This window comes from Eretmochelys imbricata, chromosome 1, assembly GCF_965152235.1.
Source record: "Eretmochelys imbricata isolate rEreImb1 chromosome 1, rEreImb1.hap1, whole genome shotgun sequence".
Lineage (NCBI taxonomy): Eukaryota > Metazoa > Chordata > Testudines > Cheloniidae > Eretmochelys > Eretmochelys imbricata.
Window position 1 is genome coordinate 54,219,125 of NC_135572.1, and position 19,723 is coordinate 54,238,847.

Genomic DNA, 19,723 nt, shown 5'->3' on the forward strand with positions numbered 1-19,723 from the left:
GAATGTGTCCCCATATTCTATATTTAAATGGGATTTAATGCTGGAAAAAGCATATATGGGAACTTAGAGAAAATACTCATTACAAGTGATTTAATAAGGAGAAATAACTTACAGCAATGAGCTGGTAAGAGTTATTCATCATGGCTATTAACATGTTGAGTAGAACAACCAGCGAGATGACATTATAGGTTCCAAACATGGTGGCCCCAACAAACTCAGTAAACTCATGTCGTGCTTTTACATTGGTCACATACAGATTGATGAGACCAAATATAGACCAGAATAATGACTGTAGTGTTTCAAATAACCTGAAAAATAAATAGATAATAACAGCAGCAAATATACATATATACCCAAATCTTTCCCCACATGCACAGTCAAAGCCCTTTGTGATAGCAGAGGACAGGATTTTCCCCAATATACACAGAAGTATGTAATTTCCCAGGGAAATTTTGGTAAACTCTCCAAACTTGAGTCCTTAAAGCCAGGCATCTAAATACATAAATAGGCCCTTCAGTAAATGGCTGATTCTATTCAATTCAGTGCTCAGCACCTCCGAAAATCAGGCCAGTTATTTAAATATAGATACCTACACTTGAAATTTTTTGGCTCACATGCCTAAAGTTGATCCCATTGGGGTCAATGGGAGTGTTGCCTTAACATCAGTGGGCCAGAACTGGACCTCTAAATTAATTTGGTGACTGAATTTCAGCAGTGGGTGTGCCACATGAAAGAAGCAGCAGCAGTGGATTAAAATGATTTGTTTGTATATTCAACTGATAGTGTGCTTTGAGAGTCTTCTAGATAAACGGAGCTGTATAATTCTAGGGGCATTCCCATGCATACATTTTGTTTAGTAAAGAGCTCAGAAATTCAAAGATAAAGCAGACAATCACAAAATGACATTGTGCATCTACAGTTAAATTATAAAACATCCCCTTAGAGATATGGCTAGCACAGCAGCTAGAATGTCAAATAACAAGGTGCCATCTTTGAAACAGATCTTTAGGAGCTAAACAGTTTGAAATAATATCACTTCTTTGTAACACAAAGTTGTGCTAATACACTACAAATTATTATTTTGAGCCCTGATCAGCCCTATGCTCCTGGGCAGTGTGGAGCAAGGCTTTACACTATGTCTATGCAAGTCCTAGGGCCTGATTCTCCTCTCTTTTATACTAGTGCAAGTCAGGAGTAACTGAACTGGACTCTGGAGTTACAGATGTGTAAATCTGGTGCAAGTAAGTGGAGAATTGGGACCAGGGTACCTCTAAGGAGTGCAGCATGTCTTTCTGCAGTTCTTGTAAAGGCATAGACAGAATGCACCACTAAACTCCCCTGCTGGCAATTTCTCATGCACTGAAGAAGCAGGAGCCATCATAGCCTGACTAGACAACCCCTTCTATGTCCATAACCACTGCCAGCACCCCTCTTCAGATCCCCAGGGGAGACAGCCTAGTTATCATTGCCTCCCTCAACGTCACCCTGGTGGGGAAGTGCTCTTGGCACAATTTAAATGTAGGTGAGTAGCTAAATATGATTTACAGAACTCAGGTGGTAACAGCTGTTTGTATCAGAAATTTGATTCAGTGTGGAAGATGAAAGTTCAAGTAGAGAATTAAAATGCATTTAATACAGATTGAGCACTAAACTTGTCACTTGATATAGCTAAACTAAAATCACTGACTTTCAAAGTGAAGGAAAATAAATAACTGAAATTCATTACTATTTAGCCTGTAAGACAAAAGTGAGAATGTAGAGATTGAACATTTACAAAAAATTCAGTTGAAGGGGGCCTTGCACTCAGGCTTCCTGGCAGCCTGGGCTGATTTTTTCCCTTGTCCTGCTTCCATGGAACCTTGTCCATCCAATTTATCCACACACAATCCTGACATTTTTGAAAACTGGAGTTGTTCAGAAGATGCCACTTTAATTTTAACAAACAGACATAGAAGAAAACCACAGCAATATTTGCCTGTAGAAGCAAACTCTTAGCAGGTTAAATTTATGGTTTTTTGGAGCCAGATCAGTATTTTATTGCCAAAATTACACTATTATCTCATTTTAGCTGATAACCTTTTAAGTTAATTCTGTGGACGTCTTTCTAGCATAGCCCATACATAATCATAGAGTGCTGTAGTTATTAATTAATTATTATTAATAATTTGTATTGTATGATCTAGAGACAGTCATGGACCAGGACACCACTGTGCTAGATGCTGTACAAATGCTGAACAAAAGACATCTCTGCCCCAAAGAGCTTACAGTCTGAGCCAGTCTAAGCAGTAAAATATTGCATGTATGAAATGAAAAGTAGATATGCCACTTACGTTGAAAATGCATTATTCTGCTTTTCACACCGTATTCCTTTGCAGCTGTTGGGTTCATTTGTTTCATAATAGAAGTACAGCTGGTTCAACCCATTTGCAAAAGCTAGCAGCACAAGACAGTATATGAATAGAAACTTTAAAATGTCCAGTAACATTCTTCCTAGAGATATTTGCAGAGGTCCCAGGTGAGAATTTGCAGTAAATAATGAGATCAAGCGCAGGGAACTAAAGATGTTCGCAATAGCAAACAATGCCTCAGCCACCAATGTGGGGTGCCACATATCCCAGCTTTGTCGTGAGAGAAACCCACTATACTGGAAAAAAAAAACAGAAAAGAGAAAGTTATACTTTTGTTTTCATACAGAAACCAAAGTTGTTCAGTTTTTTTGTTGAGCCATTTTAATCAGGCACCAATACAACAAAAATTAGCCCTTTTTGGAATGTACTGTGTCTGGTTTGTCTCTTCAAAGGAGTTTATAATCTTAATATTAGAACAAATATGGCTTGTGTGTTTGTCCTTATCCAGAACTTCATCTGAAGGATAATTTATACTAGTCTTTTTGTATTTTGTTATGATTTTGATGCAGTGAAAGGATTACATGTCTGGTCTTTTTGTAACTGTCTGTGACAGACTGTAGAAAAGTAGTACACACTGTAATTGTATTTAGCAAATTTATGAAGGTCTGGCTTTCTCAAAATGTAGAAAGTGGGTGCTGGATCCTGCAAAGTCAATGAAATGACTCAAATGAATAAGGATTCAATATATAAGCATTTGATAGATCAAGGCCTGGATAATCACTGAAAAGTTGCTATACAGTAGATAAAGAATAACAATGTCATTTAATCTCCAGTATTAAAACAATGACAATATCTATTTGTTCTCCCTTTGAGCCATGTCTAATTGTTTACTTACCTCATTTTCAGTCAGTCTGATCCTTGTAATCAGGAACCTTTAACATTCCAAGCCTAGCAACAGGTTCCATGAAGTTGAAATGCATTTTAAAATAAAACCTTTCTAAATACTATTCTGTAATTTTTATCAGTTATCTATTGAGTATCCTTAATATGCTCTGTGCTGTACAGAACATATCTGAAGACACAGGGCTAAATTCACAAAAGGACTTATGCAGCTAACTACCACTTTAGGAACCTAGATCCCAGAATAAGGCCCAGTGGGATTCACAAAACCTCTGTTCAGCTGCTCCCAAAACACTGTAGGCATCTAAATTCACTTGATATCTACATTTTCTCAGTAAAATCTCCATAGGCACTTATGTTTCTGCCTCTGTGCATATACACTGCTACCTCAGGCCAGGTATCTGGACTTTTTAGCCCCAAAGCAATGCATGAACCAGAGGAAGAAAGGCATTGGAACTGTGGGGCCTGATCTGGTAAGCATGCTCAGAGTTTGCCTATGGGGGTCTGATCCGGTAGGCAAGATCGCATAGAACACCCAGTGGGGGAAAGAGGACCTCCCTCAGAACTTTTACCTCAGTCTACACACCTCAACTCAAGTTCCCACTCCGATTGAGAGGGAGAAGGGAGGTGAACTGGAGTCTGCTATCTCTCAGCTATATGCCCTAACCACTGAGCTATGGGAGAGCCTGAGGTGAGGTTCCCTCAGTCTCTCCTGTTGAAACTGTTCCATGTGGATAAATGATGAAAGAGTCATTGGGTCACAGCGAGAGAAAGAACAAGCAAGCATGAGAATAATTCTGTAGCCTCGTGCTGAGGGCACTCACTTGAGGGAGGTGGGAGATCCAGTATCCCATTGTCCAATGACTTTTTTTAACTCTCATCTATGTTCATGGGGTAAAGTTGTATCCCATAAGCATATATGTTGTGATAACTAAAGAACTGGTGGCTCTCCAGCTATGTGGTTTTAGGACATTTTCACCTAGGCACATGTGAATTTTTTTTAATTTAGCATAAAAAACATTTTTCTGTATCAAAAATGTATGTGAGGTACAAATGTATTCCAGATGTGTTGCTCTATTATTTTGTCCCTTGGCTACACTGCCATATTTGCCACGGTAAGGTGGCCAGAAGAGCCACAAGCAATGTGGAGAATGCAGTGAATTTGTATGTGATGACCACTCCACATTGATCCTCATGTGAAAATGGCATATAGGCTCACACTGAATGAGACTCTTGCTAGTTATTTCAATTTGCTAGTTAAATAAAGTTTTTTTTTGTCTCAAACAAAGAATTGTTCTTAATTTGTGAATGCACTAGCAGGACAAAAATCCCCCACAACACAGTTAATGTAACTTTCTCATGGCAATGGATTTTAAATAAAACATTTGTCCTAAAACATTAATGATGAAGCCGCAGTGGAATAGCTTCAACAGGCGAGAGCATCACATCAGCCCAGTAGTGAGGACACACACCTTAAAGGTGGCAGAACCAGGTCAAATCCCTTCCCCTCCCTTCTCTATGGGAGTGGAGACTTGAATCAGGAGCCTCCCACAGCCAAGGTGTGTACCCTAATCACTGGGCTAAAAGTTAAGAGGGAGGTCTTCTTCTTCTCTCCCTCAGACTTCTTGCAAAAACCACATGGGTGCCCACTACCAAGAGAGGGTTCACCATGGAGAATCCCAAGCAGAGGGAGATGCCTCCCTTCAGCCTAACTTAGGTGCTAAACTTCCGGAGGGGCGAGTTTAGGACACATCCCTCTCTTCCGCATATCCCATTGGCTAGATTAGGAGAGAAGATGCCTAGTGTGCTGGCTTTTGTGAATCCCACTCTGAGGCACCTCTCTCTCCCTAGTCATTGTATAAAGAAACTAGCTGTCAGATGTAGGCTTTGTGAATCCCAGTGATTTTCTACATGTGTAAAAGGCATGGCAATGTGAAGCTACCCCATAATCCCTACTGAAGTGCTTACAGGGATAATAATACTTCCCTATCTCAAAGGGATGTTGTAAGGATAAATACTTTAAAGCTCATAGAGTGCTTTGAGATTAACTGATGAAAAGTGCAATATAAGAAATAGGTATTATTATTATTATTACTACTACTACTAAAGTCTAAGTCCAACAGACACAAGCTACATTTGCTCCCTTTGTATCAAGTCATATCTATCTTGGTGCTTATATGGCCCTCAATACCACAGCACTTGAGCACCCAACAATCATTAGTGGATTCATCTCCTGGAGGTAGGGAAGTGCTATTATCCGCCTTTTACTGACACACAGGAGAGAAAAAGTGACTTAACCAGAGTCACACAGAAAGTCTATGACTGAGCTCTGAAGGGGAGCCAGCCCTGTTGGAGTCCCCAGCCAGTGCCCTAGTCACAAAACCGTGTTCCTTACTCTAGTGACCTTCCTCATAAAATCAAGCTTTTATTACTGCTAGCATGGTGGAGCCAATACAGCTATGCAAGAACTGGACAGATGTTATTCTGCCTCATGCATCGTTAACCAAATCATCAGTTCAATTCTGATTGTAGAATCCTTATTACTGGTGATGACGTAAGTGGCAGAAAGAGCACACCTTGTGCTGCAGCGCCATGGCTGAGTTTGTAGTGCTAGTAGCCCAAAAAAAAAAATGACTTGCAAACTGAGAAAATTTAATATGGAAGTTACTGACAGAATAAAGGAGCAACTGCTCCATGTCCTTTTCACAGTGACTTTTCTGAATATTATTATAATATAGCATAATTTAGACATCACCGTAAACTTACATGGCACTTTTATAAAGATATAATAAGAAACTGTCCATGTACTGAAGAGATGACATGATCTGATTGAACATTTGTAGGTGGAGAAAGAGGGAGAGAACAGGAAACCTGCCAAGTGCAGGGGATATCATAAATGAAGGCATGTAGCGGAGAAGACTGAGAAGTGAGAAGAGAGGCTTGGAAGGAATTTAGAGAGTAGAAAAGTAGTGAACAAATAAAAACAAGATGTCATTAGGGAGAGGAGGTTGTAGTGACTAGAAGGGGATGGCTAGGAACTTGGATATGCTAACAGACCTGAAGTCATTGAAAGGATTCACAAGGGGTATAATGGGGCCAGGGAAGTAGGAGAGGAAGATTACTTTAACTACAAAGGTTTGGATAGATTGGATGGTGGAGAGTTGAGAACAAGGGTGAGCAGAGAAGAGAACTGAAGGAAAATATGACCGATATATGGACAAATATTTTAGTAGTGGAGATTATGTGAAAGGATGGATTTTGTTGATTTTTAAAAGGAGAACTAGGAAGAAGAGAATTGAAAATGACTAGGAGATTGTGAATCTGTTATATGGTCAGAAATGTGAAGTGATAGAGAAGGAAGAATGGTAAATATTATTTTGGAGAGATATGATTTGAGAGGCTGAAGATGTCAGAAGGACACTTGGAGTGACAAGATTAAAACATAATGAAGGAGGTGAAGAGTGGAGATGTAGGTTTGGGAATGATCCACATAAATGTAGTAGTTGAAACTGGGGAGCAGATGATGTCAAGAGGAAGATGTATAGAAGGGATTGAGAACAGAAACTAATGATGCCAACAAGTTAGGTGTAAGCAGGGAATGAATTCTTCCCTGACAGCTAGCTGGGAGGAGGAGAGACTTTGGGTGTGTTTAATGTAAATACAGTTTGCTCCTGGTCTGCTTAGACATCCAGCAAATAGAGCGATGTTTTGCTCAAAGTACTCAACTTTGGCTGGTGTTGGGTTACAAATCACTTTAGTACTGAATGCAGGGGGAATTAAATGCTGTTACCAAAATGTTGTAATTATTGTAGGAATACAAGGAAGCAGGACTGTGCTTACCCTGCCGCAAATGAGGGGGGGTCACCTTCTGCTGAAAGGACCTCGTTAAGCCTGGGGCTCGAATGCCAGAGCCCTGTGAAAGTAAGAGGGATGGGGACAGATGTCCCACCCAGTGGGTGTGTGGCCTCTCCCTAGGAGTCCCCAGACTTCTTTGACCTGTTCCTCCCCAGTGTTCAAAGAAAGAGCTAAATAGGCTTCCTTGGGAGCCTCTTTGGTTATTTTAAATGCTCAGTCAGAGCTGAAATCACTTGAGATGGGACAGTGTTTCTGCCCAGACTGCAAAGAGCTGAAAATCACTAAGAGACTGATGTGCAGAGGTCACAGGAGAGAGGCATGTGGCTGCAGAAGATGACTGACAGTCGGCTGGCAAATGAGTGGCTGGTGAGGTGGAGAGGCGCAGCGAGCAGCCAGCAGGGCTGCTGGCAGAGAAGGTTGGCAGACGAGTGCCCAAGAAGCAGAGTGAGTAAGGTGCCCCCTTACCTCCACCCAGGGTGGGAGGTGAACTCTGCAGATGCACCTCTGAACTCTGGGTCTGCACTGACCAAAGATAGCAACTATGAGTTGGGAGCAGAGAAGGGATGGGCACGCTAAAGGGACTTTTGGGTTGCTGGATTTAAGAACCTGAGGGGAAAAGGACACTGCCCAACTTACTTCTGGGTGGGTCTTTTGCTCATGGTTTATGAAGCCTGTTTGCGGTGTTTCCCCAAATTAATGCTGAGTTACTTCCCTCCTTTTATTAAAAGTTTCTTTTCTACACTCAGACTCTGTGCTTGCAAGTGGGGAAGTATTGCCTCTCAGAAGTCCCCAGGTGTGTGTGTAATTTCCCCAAGTTACTGGGTGGGGGCTTGAGATGGTTCTGTTTTGTATCAATGGAAAGAAATCCGGCCCAGGTTGCTGCTGGCTTCGCCTGGCAGAAGGGTTACATTGGGAAGAAGGAAAGATGAAGAACTATGGATGAAACTGCTGACATACTATTTGTCAAGGAAAGAGAAGAACCAAGAGAGCACAGAATCACAGATATCAAGAGGAGAAAAAGGAGGAGGAATAAGATTCACTGACCAGGTCAAAGGCAGAAGGAATATTAATAAGAGCAGAAGAGAATAACTGCATTTTCAGGCCATGGAATGAAAAAGATACTAGAACAAATTGATACCTATAGTTCGAGAGACAGGTTATAATAAGCACATTTACTCAGGAGCTCAGTAACTCCTGAGAAGTGAAAGAGAAAAGGGAAAACAGATCATTTATGGAGAAAACAGCCCATTAAAAAAAACTAGTGAAAGAAATATTAGCAAATGGGCTGCTCTAAAGATGCTAATATTTATTTCATTTTTGTTAGTTTTTTATGAACCACAAGTGGCTGTTTTCTCCATAAATTATGTCTTTGGACATTCCTTCTTTATTTCTCAGGTGTTACAAGGTGCCTCAAAATATTCTGATTATAATCTGTTTTTTAAACTGCAAATTTCAATTTGTATTGCTGCATCATTCTCCTTCCTAATCATTATGACTGAAATCTGCAAATGTTCATGGAGTGCAATTAGGCATTTCACTGTATATCAAATGTAAGAGTTCTCTAGGCCCTCAGCAAATCTAAGAATTAACATATTTCTTTGTGTGCACTGTAATTTTATAATTTGTGTCTGCAGTAATTTTATATTGAAACTGAATATAAACTGCATCTTAGATAAAGACAGACCCTGATAGGACTGAAAATGGACTTGCTTAATAACAAGACCAAAAAATATCCTTACTACAAAGAGACCAAACCAACCCAGTCAAAACTTCCTACCTCCACTGGCCTTCTGTAAATTGCTCATTCAATAGTTTTCTCAAAAACAGTATGTGTATATTTAGTATATTAACTCACTTTAGTTCATTTGCACACTATAGGGTTATAAAAAGAATTAGGATATGAGATGGCTCTTTGATAGTATGTCGATATAGAGTCATGAGACATTGAGTAATATGAAGTGACTACAGGAACATGAGATTTCCCGTACAAGAGAAGATCATAGATACATCAAGTATTTTATCTTGATTACAGCAATGGCTTATATTCAGTAATTCAAAGAAGGTAAAAACACAAATTTATCCTGCCATCTGGGTAATGCAGAGCTTTGATTATGTAATTCCACAGTGCATGGGCCTGACTTCAGTGGGTTTTGGATCAGGCTCTCTGTGGAGGGTTCCTAACAGGTCATCATCTTAAACTGACCAACCTCTGATGAAGCATGAGATTTGATTTCTTGGGTTGCTCATATTGTAAGAATTTAGAGTTTCTGCACTCCACTTCTAGCCCACACACAACCCTTTGGCACATTGCAAAGGCAGACATTTACTTAATAAATATTTAATACATAGCAGAATTGCATAGTCCACACCTATGGAAAACGGAAGAAAGCAAAATATGGACAGATTAGAACTACGTAAAGACTAGAACTTCAAAGCAAATTTATCATGTATGTTAATGATGCCAAAGGAATATGAAATAACAGTTCTTGATGATTATTCACAGAGAACCATACATAAGATTAACATCCAAGTCAGTTGTAAGCATTGGGAAGGTGGCCAGATAATTACTTTTTACCCTCTAGAGCAGAAACAATAAATACCAAAATTATCATATGATTCTAAGGAGAGACAGTGTGGTCAAGTTGTTATAAAAAGGAGAATAAGGAGACCTCGTTCTAGTGGAGGAGAGGAAAGTGATCAGGAACAGTCAGCATGGATTCACCAAGGACAAGTCATGCCTGACTAACCTAATTTGCCTCCTATGATGAGATAACTGGCTCTGTGGATGAGGGGAAAGCAGCGGATGTGTTATTCCTCGACTTTAGCAAAGCTTTTGATATGGTCTCCCACAGTATTCTTGCCAGCAAGTTAATGAAGTATGGGCTGGATGAATGAAATATAAGGTGAACAGAAAGCTGGCTAGATCATCTGACTCAACGGTAGTGATCAATGGCTCCATGTCTAGTTGGCAGCTGGTATCAAGTGGAGTGCCCCAAGGGTCAGTCCTGGGGCCAGTTTTGTTCAATATCTTCATTAATGATCTGGAGGATGGTGTGGATTGCGCCCTCAGCAAGTTTGCAGATGACACTAACCTGGGAGGAGTGGTAGATACACTGGAGGGTAGGGATAGGATACAGGAGGTCTAGACAAATTAGAGGATTGGGCCAAAAGAAATCTGATGAGGTTCAACAAGGACAAGTGCAGAGTCCTGCACTTAGCATGGAAGAATCCCATGCACTGCTACATTCTAGGGACCGAGTGGCTACGCAGCAGTTCTGCAGAAAAGGACCTAGGGGTTACAGTGGATGAGATGCTGGATATGGGTCAACAATGTGCCCTTGTTGCCAAGAAGGCTAACGGCATTTTGGGCTGTATAAGTAGGAGCATTGCCAGCAGATCGAGGGACGTGATTGTTCCCCTCTATTAGACATTGGTGAGGCCTCATCTGGAGTACTGTGTCCAGTTTTGGTCCCCACACTACAACAAGGATGTGGAAAAATTGGAAAGAGTCCAGCGGAGGGCAACAAAAATGATTATGGGGCTGGAGCACATGACTTATGAAGAGAGGCTGAGGGAACTGGGATTATTTAGTCTGTAGAAGAGAATAATGAGGGGGGATTTAATAGCTGCTTTCAACTACCTGAAAGGGGGTACCAAAGAGGATGGATCTAGACCAGTGGTTCCCAAGCTTGTTCCACCGCTTGTGAAGGGAAAGTCCCTGGCGGGCCGGGCCAGTTTGTTTACCTGCCACATCCACAGGTTCGGCCAATTGTGGCACCCAGTGTCCGCGGTTCACTGCTCCAGGTCAATGGGAGCTACTGGAAGCAGCGGCCAGTACATCCCTCAGCCTGCACTGCTTCCAGCAGCTCCCATTGGCCTGGAGCAGCGAAGCCTAACCTGCGGACGCAGCAGGTAAACAAACCTGCCTGGCCTGCCTGGGGCTTTCCCCGCACAAGCAGCGGAACAAGTTAGGGAGCCACTGATCTAGACTGTTCTCAGTGGGAGCAGATGACAGGACAAGGAGTAACGGTCTCAAGTTGCAGTGGGGGAGGTTTAGGTTGGATATTAGGAAAAACTTTTTCACTAGGAGGGTGGTGAAGCACTGGAATAGGTTACCCAGGGAGGTGGTGGAATCTCCTTCGTTAGAGGTTTTTAAGGTCAGGCTCTTGACAAAGCCCTGGCTGGGATGATTTAGTTGGGGATTGGTCCTGCTTTAAGCACGGAGTTGGACTAAATGACCTCCTGAGGTCCCTTCCAACCCTGATATTCTATGATAGTTGCAGCTCTGCTATTGACCATCTGTCTGACCTTAAGCAAATCACGTATGACTCTTGGTATCTCAGTTTCCTCATCTATAATAAAGGGATAAATATTTTTCCTACCTCTGTAAAATGCTTTGAAATTCTTCGATGAAAGGTACTACATAAATTCAAATTATTGTTATTAGGACATGTATGTCACAATTTGTACTGTACATTTCAGAGAACCAATAGAGAAAAACAGAATAATCAGCCAAAAGATGTTAAACAACAATGAAAGTGGAGCACAGAAAATATTTTTTTTCTTACTGTGCAGTTAATACTCCAGTGAAAGTGAATGTCTGATTTTCGGAATTGGCCAAATATAATATATAAAATGGTCAAAACCATTTTACAGTGCCAGAGAGATGGGCTAAGCATCCCAGTGTTTGAAGCATATTTATGGGAAAAAACCCATCCTTGTACTAATTAGCAGAGTAGATTCAATGTGGAAATGATTGAGACAATAAATGTAGTTTATATTTAGAGTCACTTTTCAGGATAGAATTGCACTCTGAATATCACCTCTGCCCCCAAAGTGATAGAATTACATAGCATTTCATGCTAATGGGTGAGATCCACTTATTTAGTGACATCAGCTGTGTGCAATCTCTTATGCAGCTGAAAACACACAGTAATGGAAGCCATGATTCATTTTAATAAAACATTATAAGCATCCTTGGGTGTAATGCATCAAAGTGAGAGAAGTAATACTTGACTTAGCAGTGCAAAATATACTGTAGTTTCAAAATATAAACAGAATCCTTTGTTTTGCAGCATAAATAGTTCTATTTGTATTTATAATCCTCAGTCGAAGCAGCTACATCCCTTAAAATGAATCATGCCTTTATGAACTTAAAATGTATGAGACTACAATTCATTTAGAACCATGTGACATTTAACTTGTGTGTTGGTATATGAACAGGTATAAGAGACCAGAGACCAGATCTTCAAAGGTATTTAGGCACCTAACTCTTTTGAGGATCTGGACCCTGGTCCTCAGATGAACATAAGACACACTTAGCATTGGGGTGGGAGAATGGGCAAAAAAGGCTTTAAGATATCCTTTTGCATTGTCCCAATCCTGGACCCAACTAGGGGCTACTCCAGTCCCTGATGTAATTTAGAGCAGCCTATAGGTTGCTCTAAATTACATTCAGCTGCTTGCAGCCTCAAAGGTTTGTTATCAGCCAGGATTTTTTCTTCCAGCAATTAACTCTTTTTTTTCCCCAGGGAGTAGCATTGGGCTGCTATGCCTCGTATACAAGGAAGCTGGTTAAGATGGGTGCCTGGCTGTGTTGTGCCACTAGAGTGGAACACATTTGAGAACAGGTGGAACACATTTGAGAATTGGGCCTATATAATTATTTCAGTAAATACAGGCAAAACTATATTTCAGAAAAAATAGTCATGCAGCATTTAGCAAATGACAGTAAAGGTCATATGTTATAACACATTGGTAGTGTTTGTAATTCTTGGTCCTCATTTATTGTACAACTGGAAAACAATCATATTTTAAGAATCTGAAACGAATGTGATTGATTAATCAATTAACCACTCATTATTTCAGTTGCTTATATCAGATGCATTATTTATATACTCTGATTTAATCATTTTACCAAAGGAAAGGTGAAAAAAAGCAAGGACAAAAAAGCTAGTTGGCTTTAAAAATCACAAATATAACAAAACAAATAATTGCAGAATTAAAGGTAATGTTTTATGCACTACTGTGTTTACAATTTGAGTCTGATTAGCATCATAACACTAATTGGGAGGGAAATGGATGCATATTACTTCAGACACCATCACCTTGGAATCTGATTACAGAAGGCAGAAGCTGCCTGGGAGATGAAAGGATTATTATGGTTTCAAATTAATATTGTTCTAAAAGGAAAAATTGGATGTCTACAATGCTTTAGAAAGGTTTGCATTACCAATGAGGTTGTTATTTTGCATTTTAGACCAGTAAAAAGGCTATTTCCTGGTCACTGTATATGAAACCGTATCTGCCCATCAAAGCACGTTCCATTAGCTTTCTGAATAAAAGGGGGCAGATTTTTCTCTGCCTTTTCAAATACCTTTGCTCTACCTGAGTGATGGACAGGGACTCAAATCTGGCCAGAGCTGCCTAGGTGAAAATTCCCTTAGAAGCTCTGAGTGGGTGTGAAATCAGCACAAGCAGCTACTATGCACCCATCCCCTCCCCACCCTGTTGAGATGCAGTGGTTCCCAAACTGTTGGTTGCAATTCCAAATGGGGTTGTGCCATTAGTAGATGGGGTTGCAGGTCCAAGGGACCAGATTTGGCCCACGAGATGATGCCATCTGCCCCTGAATGTGTCCGGACCTCCTCCTCAAACCTGCGCTGGGAGGCTGCCATTTTGTAGATCTAATTGCAGCCTCCTCATTGCGGGCCCTTGCACATATGGTGCATGCATTTTGTAAAATGGCAGCCTCCTGGTGTGTTGTGTGTACAGCAGGTCTCGACACATGAGGAGGTGGCTGTGTGGATACCATTTGCCCCATCAGGCTGTGCAAGCACCCAGCTGGGAGACTTGAATCCAGAAGATGCTTATCTGCGGGCAGCAGCCTTCTCAACAGAGCATCCTCTCTGCTTGAACGGGTGGGAACCTGTGCTAGCTTTTTCTGAGAGGGAATCTGCAGCAGCTTGTGAGCTCCTTAAGGCAGGGTCCATATCTTTTTATGCTACCCTGAGTAGCCTTGTGGCACTCAAGCATAAAGAATCATTGTAAGTCACTGTCTCTGTGCTGCCGTAGTATCAGCACACAGGGCCTTCCTAAGTCCTGGCCTCATCTGCTTAACAATGAATTCCTTTTTCTGACTTGTGAGATGAGGCACAATGGACTTGTTTTTACGCAGAATATCTGCTTCATTCTCCAGCAGTGAGTCTAGTAATGCACTTATGTGCGAAAAACAAGAGTGCAAGAAATGTGCTGGCAGATATGGTGAGGCTTTGCATATGGCTTCACCAATGTTTTTGTCAAGAGCGAAGAAAGGCCAAAATGCCTACTATGTCACATAGCATTATCTAGCAAAAGCTTGAAGCCTAATAAACTCAAATGACCTTTGTTAGCCTTTCACAGGGAACACATAGGAAAACCAAGGTCATTTTTCTAGAGTTGGAAAGAACTTTCACGTCAACAAGTGCAATTCAAGAGAGCCCTGTCCGTCTCTGACCACACACAGAAGGCATCATCTGAAGTGAGTTACTGCCTTGTGCAGGCCAAGTCTTACATAATTGGAGAGACTTTGATTTTGCCAGATGAAATTGATATGGTGAAGATAATGTGTGGAGAAACTGAGGAAATAAATTCAAAGACATATTATTTTCCAACAACACAGTGAATTGAAGGATTAAGGTGATAGCAGCAGAACAGGAAAACACACTGGTGGAGAGTCTGAAAAACACAGGTGTTTTTGTTCTTCAAGATGATGTGAGCACTGAGGGTCCTGATGCATATTTCTTTGCTTTTGTGAAATACATGGGAGTGTGCAATCCTTGAAGACACTCTGTTCTTTCTCCCTCTTCCTGGACACAAGACAGCACAAGGAATGTTCGATGTACTACATGGCTATATGCAAAACAAAAATGTCCTGGGTGATCACATTGTAGGCTTTTGCACAGAGGGAGCTCGGTCTATTGCAGGCCACCAGCAGGTCTGCATGCCTTGGTAAAGAAAGTTGCTCTGTCTGCTCTGTGGACTCACTACATGATTCACAGAGACCGACAGGCATGTAAAGCTCTGAGTCCAGAGGTAGGTGAAGTTTTGCAGTATCCTCTATTGTGAACTACATCAAGACTCAGCCTCTTTGCATGCATCTGTTTGCAAAACTGTGTGAAGACATGGGATCTGATCATGACATGTTTTTATTCCACACTGAAGCTCACTGAGGAAAAGTACTGGGATGATTTTTTGAACTGAGAGACAAGCAATGGACTGCAAAAAGAGTGAATTTGTTGATTTTCTAGGTGACCAAAGGAAGATGTGCCTTCCTGGCTAAGTCACAGACATATTTAGGAAACTGAATGAAGTGCATACAGGTCTGCAAGGAAAGAACACCCACATTCTTCAGCTGAAAGAAAAGGAGTACTTGTGACACCTTAGAGACTAACAAATTTATTTGAGCATAAGCTTTCGTGAGCTACAGCTCACTTCATCGGATGATTGACTCACAGGATTGAAGAAGAAAATTGTTTTCTGGAAGAATAATCTATTAGAGACAAATTAGGAATCATTCCCACAGCTTCCTAATTTCCTGGCTGTCAATGAAATTATTGAGCCTCCCACACAGGTGATGGCTGAGCATCTCAGCCAGATGGAGGAACAGTTTGTATCCTTTCCCCTCAACTTGGACATGACAATGTATGATTGGGTGTGAAATACTTTCAGTGCAAGCCTGATACCATGGATTTGCCAACAGTTGAAATCGAATAGCTCATCAAAATATCCTCTGATCAATTCTTGCGAGTAACATATGCCCAACTTTCTCTCCCAGAATTCTGGTTCACTGTGAAGAATGACTATCCTGAATTCTCAGCATGCACCTTGAAAATGATGGTGACATTCATGAGCAAGTAATTGCGTGAAGCTGGATTCAGCACACTTGTGTTCGTCAAGTCACAGTATCGCTCTACCATTGATGTCAAATTGGAGAGTAGATATGCAATTTCTACCATATCACCGGACTTTGAGAAGCTGTGTCACAACGTGCAAGGCCATGTGTCACATTAGCGAGCATTAAATATATTTAATATGCAAACTTCTTGGATTACTTGGTCACTATGTTGTTTTGTTGTGGTCTGGGTCACAGGAAACAGTAAGTGTGAAAATGGGGTCATGCAGGCAAAAATTTTAGAAACACCTGATGTGATAGAAGAGGGAGATGGCAGGTCAGGTGTGTGTAGGGCCTCTGTTCCACTCTGCCAATTATCAACTGGGCATATGGACACTTATGAACCATCGCTGACGTAAATTAGAGAAGCTCCGGGGCTGCTCTAAACTTATGCCACAGCTGCAGCCAGAACAGCTGTGACTTGAGAATAGGGAGCTGTAATCAGCTCCTTTATGGATGCTCACTTTCTTCTTAGCCTATTGGATCCTGGCACAGGAGAGAATCTGGCCCTGTAGTATTGGATAGTTGATGGAAATAAACTTGAAGTCATTGAAATATAATGATGATAATGAATAATATAAATTAGAAAGTTATGATGACTCAGAGGTGATTAGAGATGTGTGAAAGTGCTGACACATTTTTCTTGAAATGTAATTTGAATATATTTTTCTTTCATTCGAGACCATTTTGAAACTGGAATATTTAATTTTTACAAGGAATGTCCATGAAACTGTGAATTCACATGGAAAACATGCAGCCTTCAACTATTCATGCTTTTGAAACAAATGGATGTTTCTCTGGAAGAAAGTTCAAATATTAATAATGTCATATTTCTTATTCAAAAAATAGGACAATGGTGAGCCAAATGGACAAATTTAACCCAACAATGCTTCTATTATTTAGCCAAAATCTAAAGTAAATTTCAGTTTATTGATGAAATTGGACTAAAAGCATTCAAAAATGTGAAAATCTTGCTTTTTGATATTTTTAAAGTTTTTATTTGAATTTTTCATGCAATCCTGATACGAGGTTGCATATTATTTATTAAACTACCTTAGTAATAAAGCTGCAGTAGAAAAAATTATGCAAGGACTATCTGAAATAAAATACATTTTTGTACAAATATCCACACCTAATAATAATAAAGCTTGGCATTTTTATAGTACCTTACATCCAAACATCTCAAAATGCTTTACTGATCCTGAGGAATTAAGCCATCCAACATACTGTGGCACAGATAAAACCATTTTACAGATGGCAAAACTGACAGGTTAGTAAAGTGATTCATTGAGTCATTATAGTAGTTTATCAATCTAAGACACTTTAAAATATAGAAGCAGGTCAAAAAGTATAACCTTATTTACTTAATATATTTGTTTATAAATATTAGCTAACAATAGAATGATTACCTTTGAAAATGCAACAATTTTCAAAGAAATTGTTGCCAAGTATAAGGCGTTCATTACGAAATCCATTAGGTTCCACCAGTCATGAATGTAATCCTGTAGTCCACCATCCCACATCTGTTTAATTTCACCCCATATGAAACCTGTAAATATAAAAGAATTCATTCTAAGCATGGTTTTCAGAAGAATTGTATACAGATCAGTCATTTTAGACTTCATTTTCTGATTCATGTTACCAAAATGCATTCACTAAGCAAGGGAGAACTGACTTGTCATTCATCTAAGCATACAGCTTCATTTTCTTTTGCTTTCCTTCTATTACTTTTTCATTGCATTCTAAAGAGTGTATAAAAAGTGGTCTAACATAGCAACTATTGCCATATTCTGTCCTTAGCTGTGTGTTCCAATGGATCCCAATGGAAACTGCATAACTGAAGAAACTGACCGTTACAGTATTTCAATAGAAATTTATGCTATCATGGGGTATAGAGATTTCTACTTTGTTTGTTTGTAATGGTAGGTAACAAATCTCCTATATCTTCTAAATCCTTAGTGTCATCAGCAAAATATTTCTAGTTGAAATATTAAAAAAACATAGAACATTCATTTTAAATCTGGTGATCTGGGAACAGTTTTCAGGTGTACTCCCCGTGTATCGCTTTTGACACAGTAATACAGAAATATTTACAGCCACTGGGAAATGTTGCGTGTGATGTGAGCTCAACTGAACAGCTCCAAAGAAAGGCATGTGGAGACACTTTAAAGCTATAATAATTAAAGGCCTTCCTTGGGAGAATGTGCTGAATTAATGCTTGCATATTATGAGGCTCTAAAACACAGCATTTAAAATGTACATTTTACGTAAATATGTACAGTCTTTTGGTTAAAGATACCAGTGGAAGTTTCACATTTTTCAGTTTTACTTTCTTCTCTAAGTGAATTTAAATGTTCATTAAAGGTGCCAAGCTGACAGCAATGGAGACTGAAATCCTCTATTTACACTTGGGTGAAATACCCATATGTTGTTTATCGCCTTTTCCTTAGTCGTCTCTTTCAATAGCATTAGGCAGAGGCCTGATGAGCTCTGTACTAATAAACTCTATAATTAGGAATTGCCTTTTGGTCATAATCAATATTTTCACCTAAGGTGGCTACACGGAGGAGATGTCAGACTCAACTCCAAGGAGGAATTGCCTCTTTTGCCTTCATTGGTGCCAAAGATAGTTTTGTTATGTTTTTCCCTGACATCAGAAAATAAAGGGCCTGATACACACAGTGCTGGTAAGAAACTAATCTTTGTTCCCCTACCACATGTTATAAGTCAGGGTTACAAAAAGTTTGAACGTTGTCAGGTGGCAGGACTCAGTGTACATAGACGGCACCGGTTACTGCTACATCATAGTGCGGAGATGCTGTCCACTTATATAAGGGAAGGAGCATCCCCTTTAAAGAGATACCCGACCCATTATAGCTGTGCTGCTGAATGTCAGTCACTTTGGAGTGGGGAGATTGGAGTGTGACCAGGGACCTCTTCATGCCAACTGGCAGAGGGCATAAGGGGTGCAGAGGAGTTTACAGGGATCCCCAGGGTCTGATATCTACATTATAGTGAAGTCTGTCTTGAGAGCCATTAACACACCAGTCCTCATAACCACTGCAAAATGTATGTAAGGATAATATTTAAAGAGTTTTGTATTTATACTGGAAATTATGTTCTTAAGGTCTGCAAGTAAAGCAGGTCACCAGGAGGTGACAAGCACGTTCCTTTCAGACAGGAGGTAACAGACATTTTTCGCTCTGTCTGGTTATATGTAAATTGAGTACTGTATGCGTCACAATGGAAGGCAATTTACACACTGAGCCAGGTTCTTGCAGAACATACAAGAAGCCTTCAGGAAAAAACAGTCAATGGGAAGTCAGAGGGGCCTCCTGTTTATGAGTAAAGACAATGCATTTTTGGAATATATCTAGGGCTATGGGGATGTGTCCATATTCTTCACCTAGGAGACAAGCTGCCAGCATGCATGTTTTACGTACCAAGGGTCACAGACAGACAGACTGTAAAATACTGGGAGAAAGACTCTGAGGTGAGCTAAACTCTACAGGCCCTGAAAATATCTTGTTAGATAAGTCTAGACTTGAATGCGTGTTACTTTAAATGTAATCATTTGGTTCCATTAATTCTACTTGCTTCTTCTTGAATCTCTAGTCTTCGTTAAATAAACAATTTCTTTGTTAAATAAACAAGATATCCTCATGCTAAAGGCAGGTGATAGTGAGGT

General features: G+C 40.2%; 1 protein-coding gene across 6 annotated transcripts in view; it reads right to left on the reverse strand.

Moving 5' to 3' along the window:
• Positions 1 to 19,723, reverse strand: part of TRPC4 (transient receptor potential cation channel subfamily C member 4) — a 134,926-nt gene that overhangs the window by 20,925 nt on the left and 94,278 nt on the right. For all 6 annotated transcript variants that reach the window (XM_077806624.1, XM_077806617.1, XM_077806612.1 and 3 more), the window contains 3 exons: positions 17,445 to 17,584; positions 2,331 to 2,644; positions 113 to 308 (listed from right to left, as the gene is read on the reverse strand). In XM_077806624.1, coding sequence (XP_077662750.1) covers positions 113 to 308; positions 2,331 to 2,644; positions 17,445 to 17,584 — 650 coding nt within the window. The remainder of the gene's footprint in view (positions 1 to 112; positions 309 to 2,330; positions 2,645 to 17,444; positions 17,585 to 19,723) is intronic.